At 54.9% G+C, this 15,131-nt stretch overlaps 7 protein-coding genes across 7 annotated transcripts; 4 read left to right on the forward strand and 3 right to left on the reverse strand.

Annotated features, from left to right (window-relative positions):
- Nucleotides 1-57: 57 nt before the first annotated feature.
- On the forward strand, nt 58-860 carry BP01DRAFT_353450 (RNase Ms,minor). The gene is made up of 2 exons (XM_025574186.1): nt 58-284; nt 348-860. Exons 1-2 carry the CDS (start codon nt 270-272, stop codon nt 720-722), a joined length of 390 nt encoding a protein of 129 aa, XP_025434291.1. The 5' UTR covers nt 58-269; the 3' UTR covers nt 723-860.
- Nucleotides 777-2,528, reverse strand: BP01DRAFT_353451 (peptidase). The gene is made up of 6 exons (XM_025574187.1): nt 2,095-2,528; nt 1,871-2,037; nt 1,431-1,808; nt 1,225-1,367; nt 993-1,164; nt 777-934 (listed from the first exon to the last, which is right to left on the reverse strand). The coding sequence occupies exons 1-6, from the start codon at nt 2,495-2,497 to the stop codon at nt 860-862; spliced, it is 1,338 nt and encodes a 445-aa protein (XP_025434292.1). The 5' UTR covers nt 2,498-2,528; the 3' UTR covers nt 777-859.
- A 989-nt stretch (nt 2,529-3,517) lies between these two features.
- On the forward strand, nt 3,518-5,684 carry BP01DRAFT_405752 (MFS transporter; the record flags this gene model as incomplete). Its single annotated transcript, XM_025578747.1, has 7 exons — nt 3,518-3,587; nt 3,701-3,835; nt 3,936-3,980; nt 4,048-4,239; nt 4,307-4,452; nt 4,506-4,565; nt 4,640-5,684. The coding sequence occupies 7 exons, from the start codon at nt 3,518-3,520 to the stop codon at nt 5,492-5,494; spliced, it is 1,503 nt and encodes a 500-aa protein (XP_025434293.1). The 3' UTR covers nt 5,495-5,684.
- BP01DRAFT_353454 (acyl-CoA synthetase) lies at nt 5,559-7,886 on the reverse strand. Its single transcript, XM_025574188.1, has 4 exons — nt 7,728-7,886; nt 7,340-7,647; nt 6,058-7,235; nt 5,559-5,973 (listed from the first exon to the last, which is right to left on the reverse strand). Exons 1-4 carry the CDS (start codon nt 7,775-7,777, stop codon nt 5,806-5,808), a joined length of 1,704 nt encoding a protein of 567 aa, XP_025434294.1. The 5' UTR covers nt 7,778-7,886; the 3' UTR covers nt 5,559-5,805.
- A 410-nt stretch (nt 7,887-8,296) lies between these two features.
- On the reverse strand, nt 8,297-10,790 carry BP01DRAFT_420823 (exocyst subunit EXO84). The gene is made up of 3 exons (XM_025579480.1): nt 10,287-10,790; nt 8,949-10,227; nt 8,297-8,898 (listed from the first exon to the last, which is right to left on the reverse strand). Exons 1-3 carry the CDS (start codon nt 10,696-10,698, stop codon nt 8,499-8,501), a joined length of 2,091 nt encoding a protein of 696 aa, XP_025434295.1. The 5' UTR covers nt 10,699-10,790; the 3' UTR covers nt 8,297-8,498.
- A 236-nt stretch (nt 10,791-11,026) lies between these two features.
- Nucleotides 11,027-11,687, forward strand: BP01DRAFT_371293 (TOM complex receptor protein TOM20; the record flags this gene model as incomplete). The annotated part of the gene is made up of 3 exons (XM_025576659.1): nt 11,027-11,084; nt 11,160-11,405; nt 11,488-11,687. 3 exons carry the CDS (start codon nt 11,027-11,029, stop codon nt 11,685-11,687), a joined length of 504 nt encoding a protein of 167 aa, XP_025434296.1.
- Nucleotides 11,688-12,714: 1,027 nt separating this feature from the next.
- Nucleotides 12,715-14,995, forward strand: gel2 (1,3-beta-glucanosyltransferase gel2). The gene is made up of 4 exons (XM_025570583.1): nt 12,715-12,843; nt 12,944-13,074; nt 13,151-13,535; nt 13,603-14,995. The coding sequence occupies exons 1-4, from the start codon at nt 12,835-12,837 to the stop codon at nt 14,539-14,541; spliced, it is 1,464 nt and encodes a 487-aa protein (XP_025434297.1). The 5' UTR covers nt 12,715-12,834; the 3' UTR covers nt 14,542-14,995.
- The last annotated feature ends 136 nt before the right edge of the window (nt 14,996-15,131 follow it).

Raw genomic sequence — 15,131 nt, forward strand, 5'->3', positions numbered from 1 at the left:
GGGGTTTGGTCTTTTTGTCTGTTGATACTTACTAGGTGGATCGGAGGACGTCCGATACTTACTTGCAACTTGCAAAAGTAAGTCAAGTCAAGGTCTCTTGGATTTGGACTGCTAGTAGCCACTTGAAGATATAAATAGCTGGGTTGAGTGCTCCGATGCTAGGATCAGGAATCAAGAAGCGCATTCCTCAGAGCTGTTTGTTCACTTTTCATCTCTTCCTCTGTCCTTCTTAGTCTTCAACCTCGTCCCCGAAAGCCAACTTACTCAGAATGCTCTCCGTCAAGGTACAGTACCCCCTCCCTCCTTCTTCATCTAAACCTAGACCTCCAAATTAAACACCAAGTAAGGTCCTCGTTCTCCTCGCCACCGGCCTCGTCGTCGCAACGGAGAACGCCGCCCGCGAGAGCTGCGCCTACTACTGCGGCAACACCTGCTACTGGGCCAGCGATGTCAGCGCCGCGCAGGCCAAGGGCTGGTCGCTGCTCGAGGAGGGCAAGACCGTCGACGACTACCCGCACGTCTACCGCGACGACGAGGGATTCGACTTCCCCGTCGCCGGCACCTACTACGAGTACCCGATCTTGAGTGACTACAAGGTCTTCACGAGCGGATCGCCCGGCACGGACCGCGTTATCTTCAATGACAATGACGAGTTGGCGGGGTTGATCACCCACACGGGCGCCAGCAGCTATGACGGGTTTGTGCAGTGTGATTCTGCTTAACTTACGTGGGTCTTACGGGGTGACATAAGGAGGAGGAGGAGGTCATTGGAAGTCTCTCAAAACATGTACATAGATTGGACGTATACTGTAAAACTGCGTTTCAGTTTAGTTGAACATGCGGAGAGTCAGACTGCCATTCACCGCCATTTATTATCCCAGCCACCTTGTTCGACTGCAAAGGCAATGGCCAACTCGGTGAAACGGGCCATGTGCTGCGAATCGCGTTAGTAGTTATTGCTTTTCGTAGGTGCGGTGCAGGAGGCGGCTCACATCAATCGAGAAATACCCCGTCTCATCATCAATGTCCATCGTGTCGTTCACCCCGTGAATATAAGGGTCGGAGTTACCGGGCATCTTGCCCCCGGCCAAAGGATTACCCTCCGAGGCAAAGGCCGACGGGTAGTTGAGCTGCGTGAAGGACATGTAGTCCGAGCCAGCGCCACTTGCACATCGATCACGTCAGTAACCACGAAATGCAAATGGAAGGGGGAGGAAGACATACGCTCCCAGCTCATAAGCCTCGGTCGGGATGGAGATATACTCCCGGCTGAGGTTGACGGTCCAGTTCGTCAGCGCTGCATCCGCTTCCGTCACAATGAATCCGATCTCTTCGGTCGAGTTACGGGCCACGAATGCCGTCATATCCTATACACGGACATCAGCCACGGCGGAAGTTTTTAAACACAACGAGAGACACAAGTCACGTACAAACTCCAGCATAGCACCAATTCGCGCCCCCGACTCCTTCTTATACCGCGCAATAGCCTGACTCCCCAAAAGTCCACCCTCCTCAGCCGCGTACCAGTGGAACTCCACCGGTCCGTTCTTGGGGGTGTAGCCGCTCGTGGCGAGGACGCGGAACGCCTCGAGGATGCTGACCGTACCCGAGCAGTCGTCGTCGGCGCCAGGCGCCGGGAGAAGCGGGAACAAGTAGTTGGCCGAATCTTGATGGGCGCCGAGGATCGTCAGGGGGAGCGAAAAGTTGCGGACCTTGGGCTCGAAGCGCGCAATGATCGACGACTGGGGGAAGGTGTGTGTGAAGTATTCGAGCGAGATATGGGTGCGGAAGGGAGATTCGTCGATGATCTAACACGGCTCAATTAGTTGCATTCTTTGTTTAAGGGAACCCTGATGGTGGAGGGAGGCACCTTAGCAATGTGCTGGTAAAGCCACTGAGAGCTCATCTCGCCATGAATTCCGCCGTAGTACCGGTTGTAGTAGCCGGTCATGTGGCGAAGAACATACTCCATGTGCGCCTTTTCGACCTGATCAAAGAGCGGTCGCACATAGCGTTGGTGCGTCAAGTCGGGCAGATCTAGCAGGTGCCATGAGCTCAGAAACTACCTTTCGTGATCACAGACGCAGGACTCACTCGCGGATCCGGCTAGAGCATGCATCTGCGCAGCATAGTAATCTTCATGGTCCGTAATGTCCATGAACTTCTTCCCCTGTTGACGCAGCAGCAGCTTGTCGCCTTCGGTCATCCATTGCGGGCGGGATTCTCCGCGGACGTGTAGCAACCGGGGTTGGGCGAGAAAATCGGCGCTACCCGGGCTCAGCGATAGAAAGGCAGCCACTGGGTCGTTGGGATGCGCGTGGAGGGCGGCGTGCACGCTGTCTTCGTCGAGGACGAAGATGGCGTCATCGTGGCTGTAGGGGGCTTGGTTGGTGGACTCGAGGATTTGTTGGGTGCTCGGGGGAGCGTTGGCGACGCCGAGTGCAGACTGAGCGGTGCTCAGGAGCAGTGAGAGGGTCAATAGAGTCGGTCGCATCATGGCAAGGAGGTGGAGATCAGTGGAGGTGTGGGGGATAAGCAGAGGAAGAGGAAAGGTACGGTACACGAGGTATTTGTAGGTTGCAGTCACGGCACGGTACCTGCGGCACGGACCCTTTCGCAGGCAGAAGATAAGCTGGAATTTAGCCGATTGGTTCAGGGGTTATCTTCTCCAGGCGGAGAGTTCCTTACACGGTAAGGTATGGATACCACTCATTTCCCAGTCTGCTATAGTCACCTCAGAATGACAATATCAGAGCTAGCTCTTGAACAGCCCGTGGGTCATCCATCGTAGCGAGAACAATTTTCAAATGTGCAACTAACATGACTCAAGCTCTCACTGTGGAGGCATAGATCCTCCACAAAAGCCCCACCCATGAACCCCGCATGCATGGGAGATAAACCCTGGCTGATTGCCTGGGCAGCAAGACTGAGAACAATAGTCCACGACTTAATGGTCCATCTGGAGCCATGCAGCCTTGTGATTTCAGTACCACAGCCCCAAATAAGGACATTGTAGACAGAGAACAAGGAATACTCTCGGTAGCCGTTGACTTACGTATGTCTATATGATTTGCTCGCGTGCCTCCAGCATGACTACCGTTGCCAAGGATGCAGTGCAACCCTTAGGAAACGTCTAGAAACACGCGTAGTGATCATTATTGAATCCGCATCATACAGCCAAGCAAAGCTCTGTGTACAATACTAAGTAGTAGGTCAACATGCGAATGTCACCCATAGCAAAAGTTTCAAGTTGGATCCAATATATAAAACTGCCCCTCTCGGCCGAGTTTACGCCATAGTGGACCCCGAATTGCTCATCTCTGCACTCTGTGCTTGGATCTCCATCTGCCTCTCGCCCAGGATTTACAAACCCATTGAACCGTCCATTCCTCTTCTGCAGCCACCTGGTAATGCCCATGCTAAGCATACACACTCTCAAGACCCCAAGCCTCCAATAGCGGGGTGGATACTACACAATCACGCCAACTGTGGCACAGATGGTGCAGGAAAATACATCATGTACCGCACAGCGAGCATATTATATCAACGTGTAAACGCGCAGTGCTCCCTTTGCGACCTAAACCAGGGTGCTCCACGTTTCTGGCAGAGAGAATCTGCATCTGCGTCATGGTAGCACTCAATGCAGAGAAGAACGTGGACGTCCATCCTGGACCAAATCCGACTTCTCAACCCAGAGCAGCGCCTCGCAGCAGCGACAGTAGCATCGCCGAACATGCGGGCATCAACGAGAAGGCGCTGCTACGGAAGCTGGACTATCGGCTGTTGCCTCCTTTGACTGTCCTGTATCTGTTGTCGTTTCTCGATCGGAGTAATGGTATTTATGTTCTTTGCCACGGGGCGTGGAAGTGGAATATGATGATGTAGTATGATGCATCGAACATGGCTAACTAGTAATCCTTGATACTCTGCAACAGTCGGCAATGCTCGGTTGGAAGGCATGGGTACCGATCTTGATATGTGTGAGTCGAGCTCCTCTTGTCCGCTCCCAAAGACGATATTCTACTAACTGATAGGGGGGTGGTATAGCAGGAGACCAATACCTCACCGGCCTCACGCTCTACTTCATCGGATACGTGCTCTTCGAAGTCCCATGCAACATCGTCCTCAAGAAGACCACCCCGCGCGCCTGGCTGCCGACCTTGACGCTGGTCTGGGGCATCGTCGCCACGCTCTGCGGGGTGGTTCAGAGTTATGCTGGTTTTTTGATTTCGCGACTGGGTATGTCTGATTGTCTCTCTCTCTCTCTTTCTCCGTGCCCCATGCTAATCACGCTGTACTCTTCTAGCACTGGGAATTGCAGAAAGCGGACTCTTCCCCGGCGTGGTCTTCTACCTGAGCATGTGGTATAAACGCAACGAGCAGCACTACCGCGTGGCTCTGTTCTTCAGCGCCGCCTCGCTGGCGGGGGCCTTTGGAGGGATTCTCGCCTGGGTGAGCGCTTCTTCAGAATTAGAAGTATAGCACATACTGACATGGAAGCAAAGGGAATCGCTCACATGCGCGGCGTAGGAGGCTACAACGGCTGGCGCTGGATCTTCATCCTGGTGAGATGCCCTCTCTCCCCATTCCACTCCCCTCCTAGAACGTATAACCAACACCTCCCATAAACACCATACAGGAAGGGCTTTTGACCATCATCATGTCCCTGGCCGCCTACTTCTGCGTGCACAACTACCCCGCGACCGCGACCTTCCTAACCGCCGCGGAGCGCAAGCACATCCAAGCGCGCCTCTCGCACGACAGCGACGCCACGCGCCACGAGCACTTCAGCTGGCCGGCCGTGGGCCACGCATTCCGGGACCCGAAAGTCTGGCTGTACGGGCTGGCCTTCCACACGCTGTCGCTACCCCTGTACACGCTCTCGTTGTTCATGCCCACCATCATCGCGACGCTGGGCTACACCGCCGCGCAGGCGCAGCTGCTGACCGTCCCGCCCTACGCCGTCGCCTTCCTCCTCACGCTCCTGGCCGCCGTCTTCTCCGAGCGCACGCGCCGTCGCGCCCCCTTCATCCTGGCCGGCACCGCCCTCGCCGGCGTGGGATACATCCTGCTGCTGAGCGACCCCCGCCCGGGCGTCTCGTACGTCGGCACCATCCTCGCCGCCGCGGGCATCTACCCCGCCGTGGCCATCGTGCTGGCCTGGCCGGCTAATAATGTCTCCGGCCAGACCAAGCGCGCCATCGCCAATGCGCTGCAGATCTCGATTGGGAATCTCGGCGCGGTGCTGGGGACTCAGCTGTATCGCACGGAGACGAAACCGAGGTATTTTCTCGGGCATGGGTTTGCGTTGGGGTATCTGGTGGGGAATCTGGCGGTGGTGACGGCGTTGTGGGGGGTGCTGCGCAGGGAGAACCGGATTAAGGCTTCGTTGCGCGCGAGTCAGGGTGGAGGGGGGGTGGTTGTTGTGGGGGAGTTCGGAGAGGATGAGGCATTTTTAGGAGATGAGGATCCTAGGTGGGTGTTTCAGACTTGAGATCCTCTCCAGACTCAATTCTAGATGATATGTGCATTTTACTGTGTGACAGAGAATGGTGGACAAGAACTGTAAGTATTCGCCTGCCTGTGGGAGAGGTAGATGAAGAAAGTCCTGCCAGTTTCCATGAAGTCGATTAATGAACATGCATAGAGGTAGCATTCGGCTTGTCGCAAATTCCCTCAGATCAATAATCGTTCCCTGATCTGTAAGCGCGTTGAAGCTCAATGTATCTCATTCGAGTAGTATTCACGCTTGGATTGCCAGGAGCTCTAACGTATCATATAATATACTAATTCCAGCTTCGCAAGCTATGCAGCCAATTCCGGCCAGTACTTCTTCACTATCGTCTTCTTGTTTACCTTGCCCATGGCATTGCGCTCAATCGCGTCGACGAGTTTCAGCACCGTCGGCACCTTGTAGGCGGCCATCTCCTGCTTCAGCTGCGCACGCAGACTGCTCAATTCGAGAGGCACAGTCTGTGGTAAAAGAATAAATTCTGTTAGCTTCGAAACTTACTTCATCCACCAAGGAAAGGAAAGGGGGAAAAAAAAAAAACTCACGCCAGGTCGTTGCTTGACCACAGCAGCCACCCGCTGTCCCCATTCCTCATCCGCCAACCCTACAACCGCCACCTCCTGAATCGCCTCCAAGCCCAGCATCTTGCGCTCCACCTCCAGCGCGGAGATCTTGTAGCCGCCGGACTTGATCAGATCCACCGACGCCCGCCCCTGGATGAAGTACGCCCCCTGCGCATCCCTCCGGGCCACATCACCCGTCTTGAACCATCCGTCCGCCGTGAACTCCTTGGCCGTGGCGTCGGGACGACGCCAATACTCCCGGAACACGTTGTCCCCGTGAATCTCAATCATCCCGTCCTCGTCGGGCCCCTCGATGACCCGTCCGGTCTCCTTGTCCGTCAGTCGCACCTCCACCCCGGGCAACGGCCATCCCACGCTCCCGTCAATCCGCTGGTCCACCGGCAGCCCGCAACTGATCCCCATGCCGATTTCCGTCATCCCGTACCGCTCCAGGAGCACCTGGCCCCCCGTGATCGCGGCGAACTTCTTTTTGATCGGCGTCGGCAGCGCCGCGGATCCGCTCACGATCAGCCGCAAGGCCTGGGCGCCGGCCCGCGCCCCCGCCTCCTGCGGTGTGCCCTGGATGCGGGCCGCGAAGTCGTCGACCAGCCGGGCGTAGATGGTCGGCACGGCGAAAAACATCGTCGAGCCGCCCTCGGTCCAGCGGCGCCAGATCACCTGCGGGTCGAACTTGGGGTGCATCTCCACGGTCACGCCCGCGAGAAGAGAGGCGGCCAGCCCGTTGACGATCCCGTGGACGTGGTGCAGGGGGAGCACGTGGATGAGGCGGTCCGAGGGGGAGTACTTCCACGCCTCGACGAGCGATCGCGCCTGGAAGGTGATGTTCTTATGCGTGGTGACGCACCCCTTGGGGTTGGCGGTCGTGCCGGAGGTGTAAATCATCAACGCCCGGCGGGTGAGGGCCCACTGTTCGGGGTCCAGAGAGAAGAACTCGGGCAGGGGGAGCGATGCGAGCTGGGCCTCGTTCTGTTGCTGAAAAGGCGCGAGGCTCATGAAGGGAATTGGGTGTGTGCTTTCGTTGTTGAGGCCCGCCTCTACCAGAGCTTGCTGGGTGCCGGCAAAGGTGGGATGCAGGATGATCAACGAGGGATCCGAGTCCCCGATCGTATACAGAAGCTCTTTGACCGGATGCGAGGTACCTTTCCAAAAGAGCACCGATGGTCAGTGCTTTTCCTGACAGGAAAGTTCATCGTCCTAAAGTACGTAGGAGACAGTCAACGGTGCAACAAGATCGAAAACTTACAGAGTGGCACAGTGACGCCGCCCGCGGCCCAGATGGCCCATTGTGTAACCACGTAATCGTAGCCATTAGGCACCAGGAAAGCGATCCGACGTTCCCCCAAGTCTCCGGTCTCCGTAAGTGAGAGCGTCGCAAGTAGATGCCGCTTCAGTGCGGCCGTATCAGCCAGCAGTTGGCGGAAGGTGAACTGTTGACCCTTGGTCGCATCGTCCACAGCGATCTGGTCGGGGAGATTCTCTGCATGCTCCTTGGCCGCGAGGAACAGGGGCAGCGAAGGCAATGCTGCTAAATTCAGGGGATTATTGGGTTGTCTTTTGGGTCGACGTGTGAGCATGAGGAGATCATCATCGGCGCAAGAGAACGCAAGGGCGTTCGGGGATCCAGCTCGTACCTCAACTGCGGTTGCGTCGTACCGTCCTGTACTTCGGTGGTGAGGCCCATCTTGTATGATATGAAGCAGAGTGGTATCTCAAGAAATCCAAACAAGCGCACGCGTGTGGAAGAAAGAGAGAGAAGAAGAGAATTGGATCAGAAAAACAAGACGAACAAGTAATGATTCCCCGCTTGTCCCTCCATTGCTCGTTGTCGATCGTCCAATGCATGCCGGAAGACGCCCTCGGCGACTACTTCTGGACTCCGACCGCAGCTTCGGCTTCGGTCGCTGGCCGAGGGATTTTTTTTAGTTACGTATTGAGTCAGTTACGTCCAGGAACCAAAGATCCTCTTTTCGGTGGCAATTCCTCCGATTCGACATATTCGTCTTATGGCTTCTGAGAGAGCATTAGTCATTAAGTCATTAGTGTACTACCAAGATATTGTCGGTATCGCAAACACATCCCCCTGGTGGGCTAAGGAATGATCAGGACAAGTATGAAGCACGTGACCGTGTCGCTATTGGCCGGCCGAAGTCGGACCGCTTAGGGGTGATCTTTCACCCGGGATCCAGTATCTCTTCATTTGATTCTCTCTTCGTTCAAGCGGATCGTAATCGACACATGGTTGCATAGGTCTAAAGATATAGAAACAGAGAGCAGCAAGCTCTAACAGAACCGAATCATACAGTCACACAATGAAGCCTCCTGAGGCTGGGGTACTAAATGTAGGCGTATATATGCAGGCTAACAACTCAACGCTGGACGAAACCCATAACTATGACTCCACCTCAGATGACCGGCGACGCAGCAGCCGCAGCTTCGGCCAACCCCGAGATTAACGACTCCGAGCGCGTCATCTGCGGACGTTCGGCGAGATCCTCCACCTCGAGCCCCTTCGCGACGAGGTCAGTGAAATCGACACCGACCTCGGTCAATAGGTTGGCATGCTCGTGCACGATATCAAGGCATTTCTGATATACCGTGGTGCCGCGCTGCACACTGCTAAGCTGCCGCGTGAGGAGCGCATTGAACCCGTCGAGGTGATACTTGGCCCATTTGATACTAGCGCTAGACATGGCTGGCGGGAAGCACTGCTGGTAGATACTGATCGTGTTCTTGATCAAGGTAAAGTAGACGTACGATATCTGGAAGATGTATATCGGGAGGTCGCCCTCGAAAACACAGGCTCTATAGCATGTTAGTCCATGCCATTGGAATGGAGACGAGATAGAACCCACCGGATTCGCTTAGATATGATATCAGACCGCGCTTTGAGATAGGCCTCCCGAGCTTGGTCCTCAAAGCCCAGGCGCATCAGCCATGTTGTCTTCGTCTTAGTGGCTTGAGGGAATGAGTGAGTTTCCACCAGAGCACGCAGCAAGACCTCCGCCAGGGTGGCCGCACGCTCATCGACCTTCGTTGTGATCACGTCCTGCGCGACCGCATTGCTCTTCAGTCCTCTAGCCAGTTTGCGCAATCGCTCAATGTGGCCCACGGCATCCTCAAACCGTTGCAGAGCGATGTCTATGTCTAATTCGTCCACCTGCCCTTCTAGCCATCGCAAATTCTGTTGCTTGCCGTCTACATCAATGCGCAACTCAGGCTTGTCCCGTCCGCTATCCACACTGTCCAACCGATCCGGTTGAGGAGAATAGGAAGGGTGGCGCACCCCGCGATAACCTATCGTCTCAGGGGCAGCTTTGCCAGCGGCTTCGGTTTCCGACCGGAGAGTACGCCGAAGGTCTTCGACTGTCTTTCGGAAAGTAGCAAGTAGATCACTCTTGGCGGAGCTGTCCCGCTTGTCATGTCGGTAAGTGAAGGGTTTGCCTCCAACACGCACATTGATCGCATTGGTGATGCCTCGATCTTCAGCTTCCTCGCGCGCAACGCCCGCCCCCAGATTAGCCCCTAAATCGATCATGTCCACATCTTGCAAAGGCCAGCATTCTTCGGCTACCAGCTTGGTGGGCACAGGGCCCCGGTGGCTGCTCTGGTCCACGCGCTTGCGCTTCTTGGCCGCCACCAGCAGATGATCGTTCAACAGCACTATGTGCACGGGGCGCCGCGGCTTCCACGTTGCTGAATCCAGCTCAACCCAATGTCCACTTTCCATCACGATGTGCCGGCCGGGCACGACTGGCAAGAATTTCTGCGATCCTTCCACCGTCTTCCATAACGTCTGCAACTGCACGTTCCACATGCTCTCGAGGTTCGCGATCGAACTGCGATTGGCGTGGCGCTTGGATAGCCGTTCATCGGGCATCGGGGACATGAGGTTTGAGGTGGTGCCGACTGTAGTCTGGCCGAGTGCGGTTGTCAGCTCCGCCATTAGGGTCCGTAGAGTCCGCATCTCCCCTTTGAGCTTTTCCGCCTCTTTACTGATCTTGATGAATTGGGTCCGATTCTGGTAAACATTCTGCTGGAGGTCGGTCGATGTTCGGTTCTTGACCTTTCGTAGGCTGCGCTGATATTCTTCAATCTCTTCCTCGGACGCATTCGCAAGCAAGTTGGCCACATCTATGCGCACAATCAGTACCGAAGCTGGACGGGTTTGAAACAAGGCCGCGCCCACTCACATTTATCGACGGGCAAACTGGGATCTCGCAATGCATTTAGATCGACCTTTGGCGGACCCGATGACTCGGTGGAGGGTCGACGACTCGTCTCGGGGGGACTCAATCCCCCATACGTGGCCGGGAGCGGAGGGAGTCCGGGCACCGGCGGCACGCCATCAAAGTCGGGGACTTGATTGAATCTGGTAGAGTACCGTCGCTTGACTAGATCGGAAGTCGCATCCTTGGTGGCAGAGCTGGCGGTTGCCCCCTGCACGGGTACAGCAGGCTTACTGACAGCAGAAGTAGTGGTTGAAGTGCTGGGGCTGGGACTGGTGGTGTTGGGCGGAAGAGGGCCGGAGATGGGCTTCGGAGCACTGATCTGGGGTCGGGGCCGGCGAGATTTGCTGCGGAGAGTCAAGCCACGGCTTTCCATGGTGACGTATACAAAGAGAGAGGGAAAAGAAGAGATTGAACCTGCAATCAAAGGTCGGTCGAGGTAAAGAGGGTAGAACAATGGAGGGGAAGGAGTCGATGATGATGATGATGATCAACTCCAGGCACGAAGGCCGAAGCGGGAGAATATGTCCGATGCGGAGAAATGATGATCCCGGCAAAATCATTCCCCAATTGAGCCATTCGCATCTCGTCGTCATCTTCAACTACCCTCCTTCAACTCGCTCCATCTACTTATCTCCGGCTGTGGTTATTGTTGTCGCTGTCTCTCCCCGCCCATCACCTTCTCTCTCGCTTCCGCCTTCATCATGAGAACCACAACTTTGGTTGCCGCCACTGCCGGCACGATCATCACCGGCCTCTTGGGTACGTTTTAGTTTAAGCAGTGATATCGGCTGCTTTGCGTGATGCGATGCTAACGCGTCTTCCCTGTCCGCTTAGCCTACGCTGTCTACTTTGATCACAAGCGCCAGACCGATCCCGAGTTCCGTCGCGCTCTGAAGCGCAACAACCGTCGTATGGCCCGGGCTGAGAAGGAGGAAGCCGAGGCCCAGGGCGCCATGCAGCGCGAGACCATTAAGGCCGTTGTGCAGCAGGCCAAGGACGAGGGCTTCCCCACTGACCTGGAAGAGAAGGAGGCCTACTTCATGGGCCAGGTTGCCCGTGGAGAGTCTCTCTGTGCGGAAGGTATGTGTCTTCCACGGTGATGCCGGCCTCCGCGCCCTTTCTCCGCAATATTCCGGCGATATACATATTAACCGAGATACAGAACCTATCGAGGCGGCTTTATGCTTCTACAAGGCCTTGAAGGTCTACCCCCAGCCCAAGGACCTCATCTCCATCTACGACAAGACGGTGCCCAAGGAGGTTTTGGAGATTCTCGCTGAAATGGTTGCCATGGATGCCGGACTCCAGCTCGGCTCTTTCACGGCAGAGAGCTCAGGCCCCGAGAGCCACGGCGTGGAGTAAATCCTTTCGCCCTGATCAACTCTCTTTGTCGTGTTTGACGCTTTCATTTCATACTCCGTCTCTCTTCTGCCACGAATCTGTGTTTTGGAACGGAGGTCGCTTCTGTGATGGTGATTCCCGGTCCATGCTTGGTCATACCGAGGGATCTGTCTAAACATCATCCTTGATCCCACTTACCCTCTCCGCTACTCGTGTAATTTCTCAAGTTCTGCATGTGTTTTCTTTGTCTTTTATAGCTTTCCCCCATCTCCCCTGTATATTTGCATTGGGTCTTGAGTGTCGATGGGAGGGACAACTCTTGGTAATGCTCGGCGCCATGATGACTTGCGTGGGTTGAAGTTGATGATGATTTCTTTTCTTGTTTTCCCCTGGTGTCTTTGCCCCGGTTTATTTGTTCTCTGCTGGGGCGTGTATTTTAGAAGCGAGCAGTGGTCCTCTTTATTCTTGTAAGAAGGGAGGGGGGGGGAGGGGGGTTTCGATGGGAAGATCAAAAATGGTGATGGTTGATATCAGACAATTATGGAACTCAAGTATAAGCAACAACATCTAAGCACGAAAAAGGGATGAAATGCGATCAATAGTGTATGTGAAATTGAGACTGACGCGGGCCACTCCGCCAATGACCCTTCGAACGTTGGTTTCATTATCCACGGACCTCTTTCCAGTGCGTGCAATAATTCGCAGCTCGTGCCAGGGTCGATCGTCGGTGCCGCTATGTCTCGTCCAAACTCCCTCTAGGCCAATGAGCGCAGAACGCGAGGCTGACCAGGTCCACTGCCAATTTGCGCGATGGATTGGCCGTGATTAAATCACTGGATGACACTAGAGGAGAAGACAAGGCCAGGGATGCGCCCCTTCCCTTGCCAGAACTTGGAAGTGGTTGGTTTTGTACTTTTAACCACCACATCTCACTTTCCCTGCTTTTTTCCTGCTAGTCTCCCTTTGCTCTCGCTACTTCTCTGTCTTCCTTCCCATTCTTCGTCATTCGTTTCTCTTCTGTTGGTTAATTCCTTCGTTCACTCGTTCTTGAAGATCATCTCTCGCTGCATTCGGTGCTAGACATCGACCTATAAAATAACATATTCATAAATACAGAACCGGAAAGAAGAAAGAGACAGGAATAGGAAAAAAGAAGACCAAAGCCAAGATGATTCCCGTGGGTGCCCCCCTTTTCAGGCAACAAACCATCCTATACTTCTCTTCCCTCCCCCCACCTCCACTTCCACTGAAACACCAATTGACCTCGTCTTATCTAGACTTATGCTCGTCTGCTCGCCACGGCGTGCGCTCTGGCTACTACTGCCAATGCTGTCACTCCCCTGGTCGTCAAGGGTACCGACTTTGTCAACAGCGAGACTGGTGATCGCTTCCAGATCCTGGGTGTCGAGTAAGCAGCGATCCAATCCACGCAGGCCATCATCCCCAATTCCACAGATTCACTGACAATCGACTCTTACCTACAGCTACCAGCCCGGTGGTTCGTCCGGCTTCAGCACCACTGAGGATCCCCTCAGCCAGCCTGACGCCTGTCTTCGTGATGCCGCCCTGATGCAGAGCCTCGGTGTCAACACCATCCGTGTTTACAACTTGTCGCCTACCATCGACCACAGCAAGTGCGCTTCCATCTTCAACGGCGCTGGTATCTATATGATCTTGGATGTGAACTCTCCGCTGTCCGGTGGATCGCTGGATCGTACCGACCCATCCGGTACCTACAATGCCGAGTACTTTGAGCAGGTCTTCGGTGTTATCGAGGCCTTCAAGAACTTCCCTAACACCCTTGCCTTCTTCTCTGGCAACGAGGTCATCAACGAAGACAGCGTCTATGAGGCTCCGGCCTACGTTCGGGTACGTAGGAGCTGTCTTGCCTCCATACTCAGAGAGTCCAGACAGCTAACAATTCCCGCAATCACAGGCTGTCACGCGTGACATGAAGGACTATATCTCTAAGAACGCCAACCGTACCATTCCCGTCGGTTACTCTGCTGCAGACGTGCGCGACGTCCTAGTCGACACCCTTAACTACTTCGAGTGCGACCTCAAGAACTCGACCAGCTCTAAGGCTGACCTGTTTGGCCTCAACTCCTACTCCTGGTGCGGAGACTCCAGCTACACGGAGAGTGGCTACAACGTGCTTGTTGAGGACTTCTCCAACTCCTCGTTGCCCGTCTTCTTCTCCGAGTTCGGCTGCAACGAGGTCACTCCCCGTACCTTTTCCGAGGTCCCGACCATCTATGGCAAGGACATGTCCGCCGTCTTCTCTGGCGGTCTGGTCTACGAGTGGACTCAGGAGGCGAACAACTACGGTCTCGTCGCCATCAACAGCAGCGACGTAGCCACCCTCCTGGTCGACTACGACAACCTGAAGACCCAGTACTCCAAGCTGAATATGACCAGCATTGAGTCCTCGAACGCCACCCAGACCTCCCAGGAGGCTGTCACCTGCGACGCCTCTTTGATCAGTGGCTCCTTCCTCAACTCCTGGGACCTTCCCACCCGCCCGACCAAGGTCGGTGACTGGATCAGCAACGGCTACACCAACGCCACCGTCGGCAAGCTTGTTACTGTCTCATCCACGACTATCCCGCAGACCATCTACTCCTCGAGCGGCGGCAAGCTCTCGAGCATCAAGTACACCGTCCTGGCCAGCGACGAGTCCAACGTCCCCAACAACGAGACCTCCACCACGACCAGCAGCAACTCGTCCAGCACCTCGTCCAGCACTTCCAGCGCTTCCAGCAGCTCCGGCACTTCCAGCACCAAGGAGAGCGGTGCCACCGCCGCGGCTCAGATGTCCGCCTCCGTCCTCGGTCTTCTGAGCGGAGTCACCCTGTTCGCTGCCTTCTTGCTGTGAACATTCCTTCCCCATCATACATGATATAGATATCAGTGATATGCATTTTATATCTATATCTATATCTATATCTATATATATATATATATGAACTTCATCCTCCGCGTGCATCGTCCCGCTGAGTCTTTGCTTGACACGCTTGGGTCTTTTGTTTCAGTCGCGGGCTCTTCCTGTTCCCGGCGAACATCCGCAGGCCTCCATCTGACCCAGATGGTCGGTGGTGTGGGAGATGATTTTATGTACAAAGCAGAATGACAGTCTCCGTCGTCGATTCTCCCATTCCATATGAAAGCCCCGGAAGGCCCATGAACCAGGTATGGGGAAGAGGCACGGGAATATGAGCTCTTTTTAGTCTGCTTGCTTTTCGCCTTGTTCGCTTGCTGGCTTGCTTGCTGCTGCTAACGAGTATATCGTCTAATCCATCATTTGCTGTATATACCAATTTCTGCCTAATCACATTCTTATTACTTTCTGCTCATGTGGGAAAAGAGGGGAGGGGGGAAGAGGTATCGTTATCACAAAACTTCGTGACTAGTGTAGGTCCGAAAGGGATGTATTGGGTGAGTCCTTGGAAAGGTTAGAGAGGTTTA

This window comes from Aspergillus saccharolyticus (assembly GCF_003184585.1).
Source record: "Aspergillus saccharolyticus JOP 1030-1 unplaced genomic scaffold BP01scaffold_4, whole genome shotgun sequence".
NCBI lineage: Eukaryota > Fungi > Ascomycota > Eurotiomycetes > Eurotiales > Aspergillaceae > Aspergillus > Aspergillus saccharolyticus.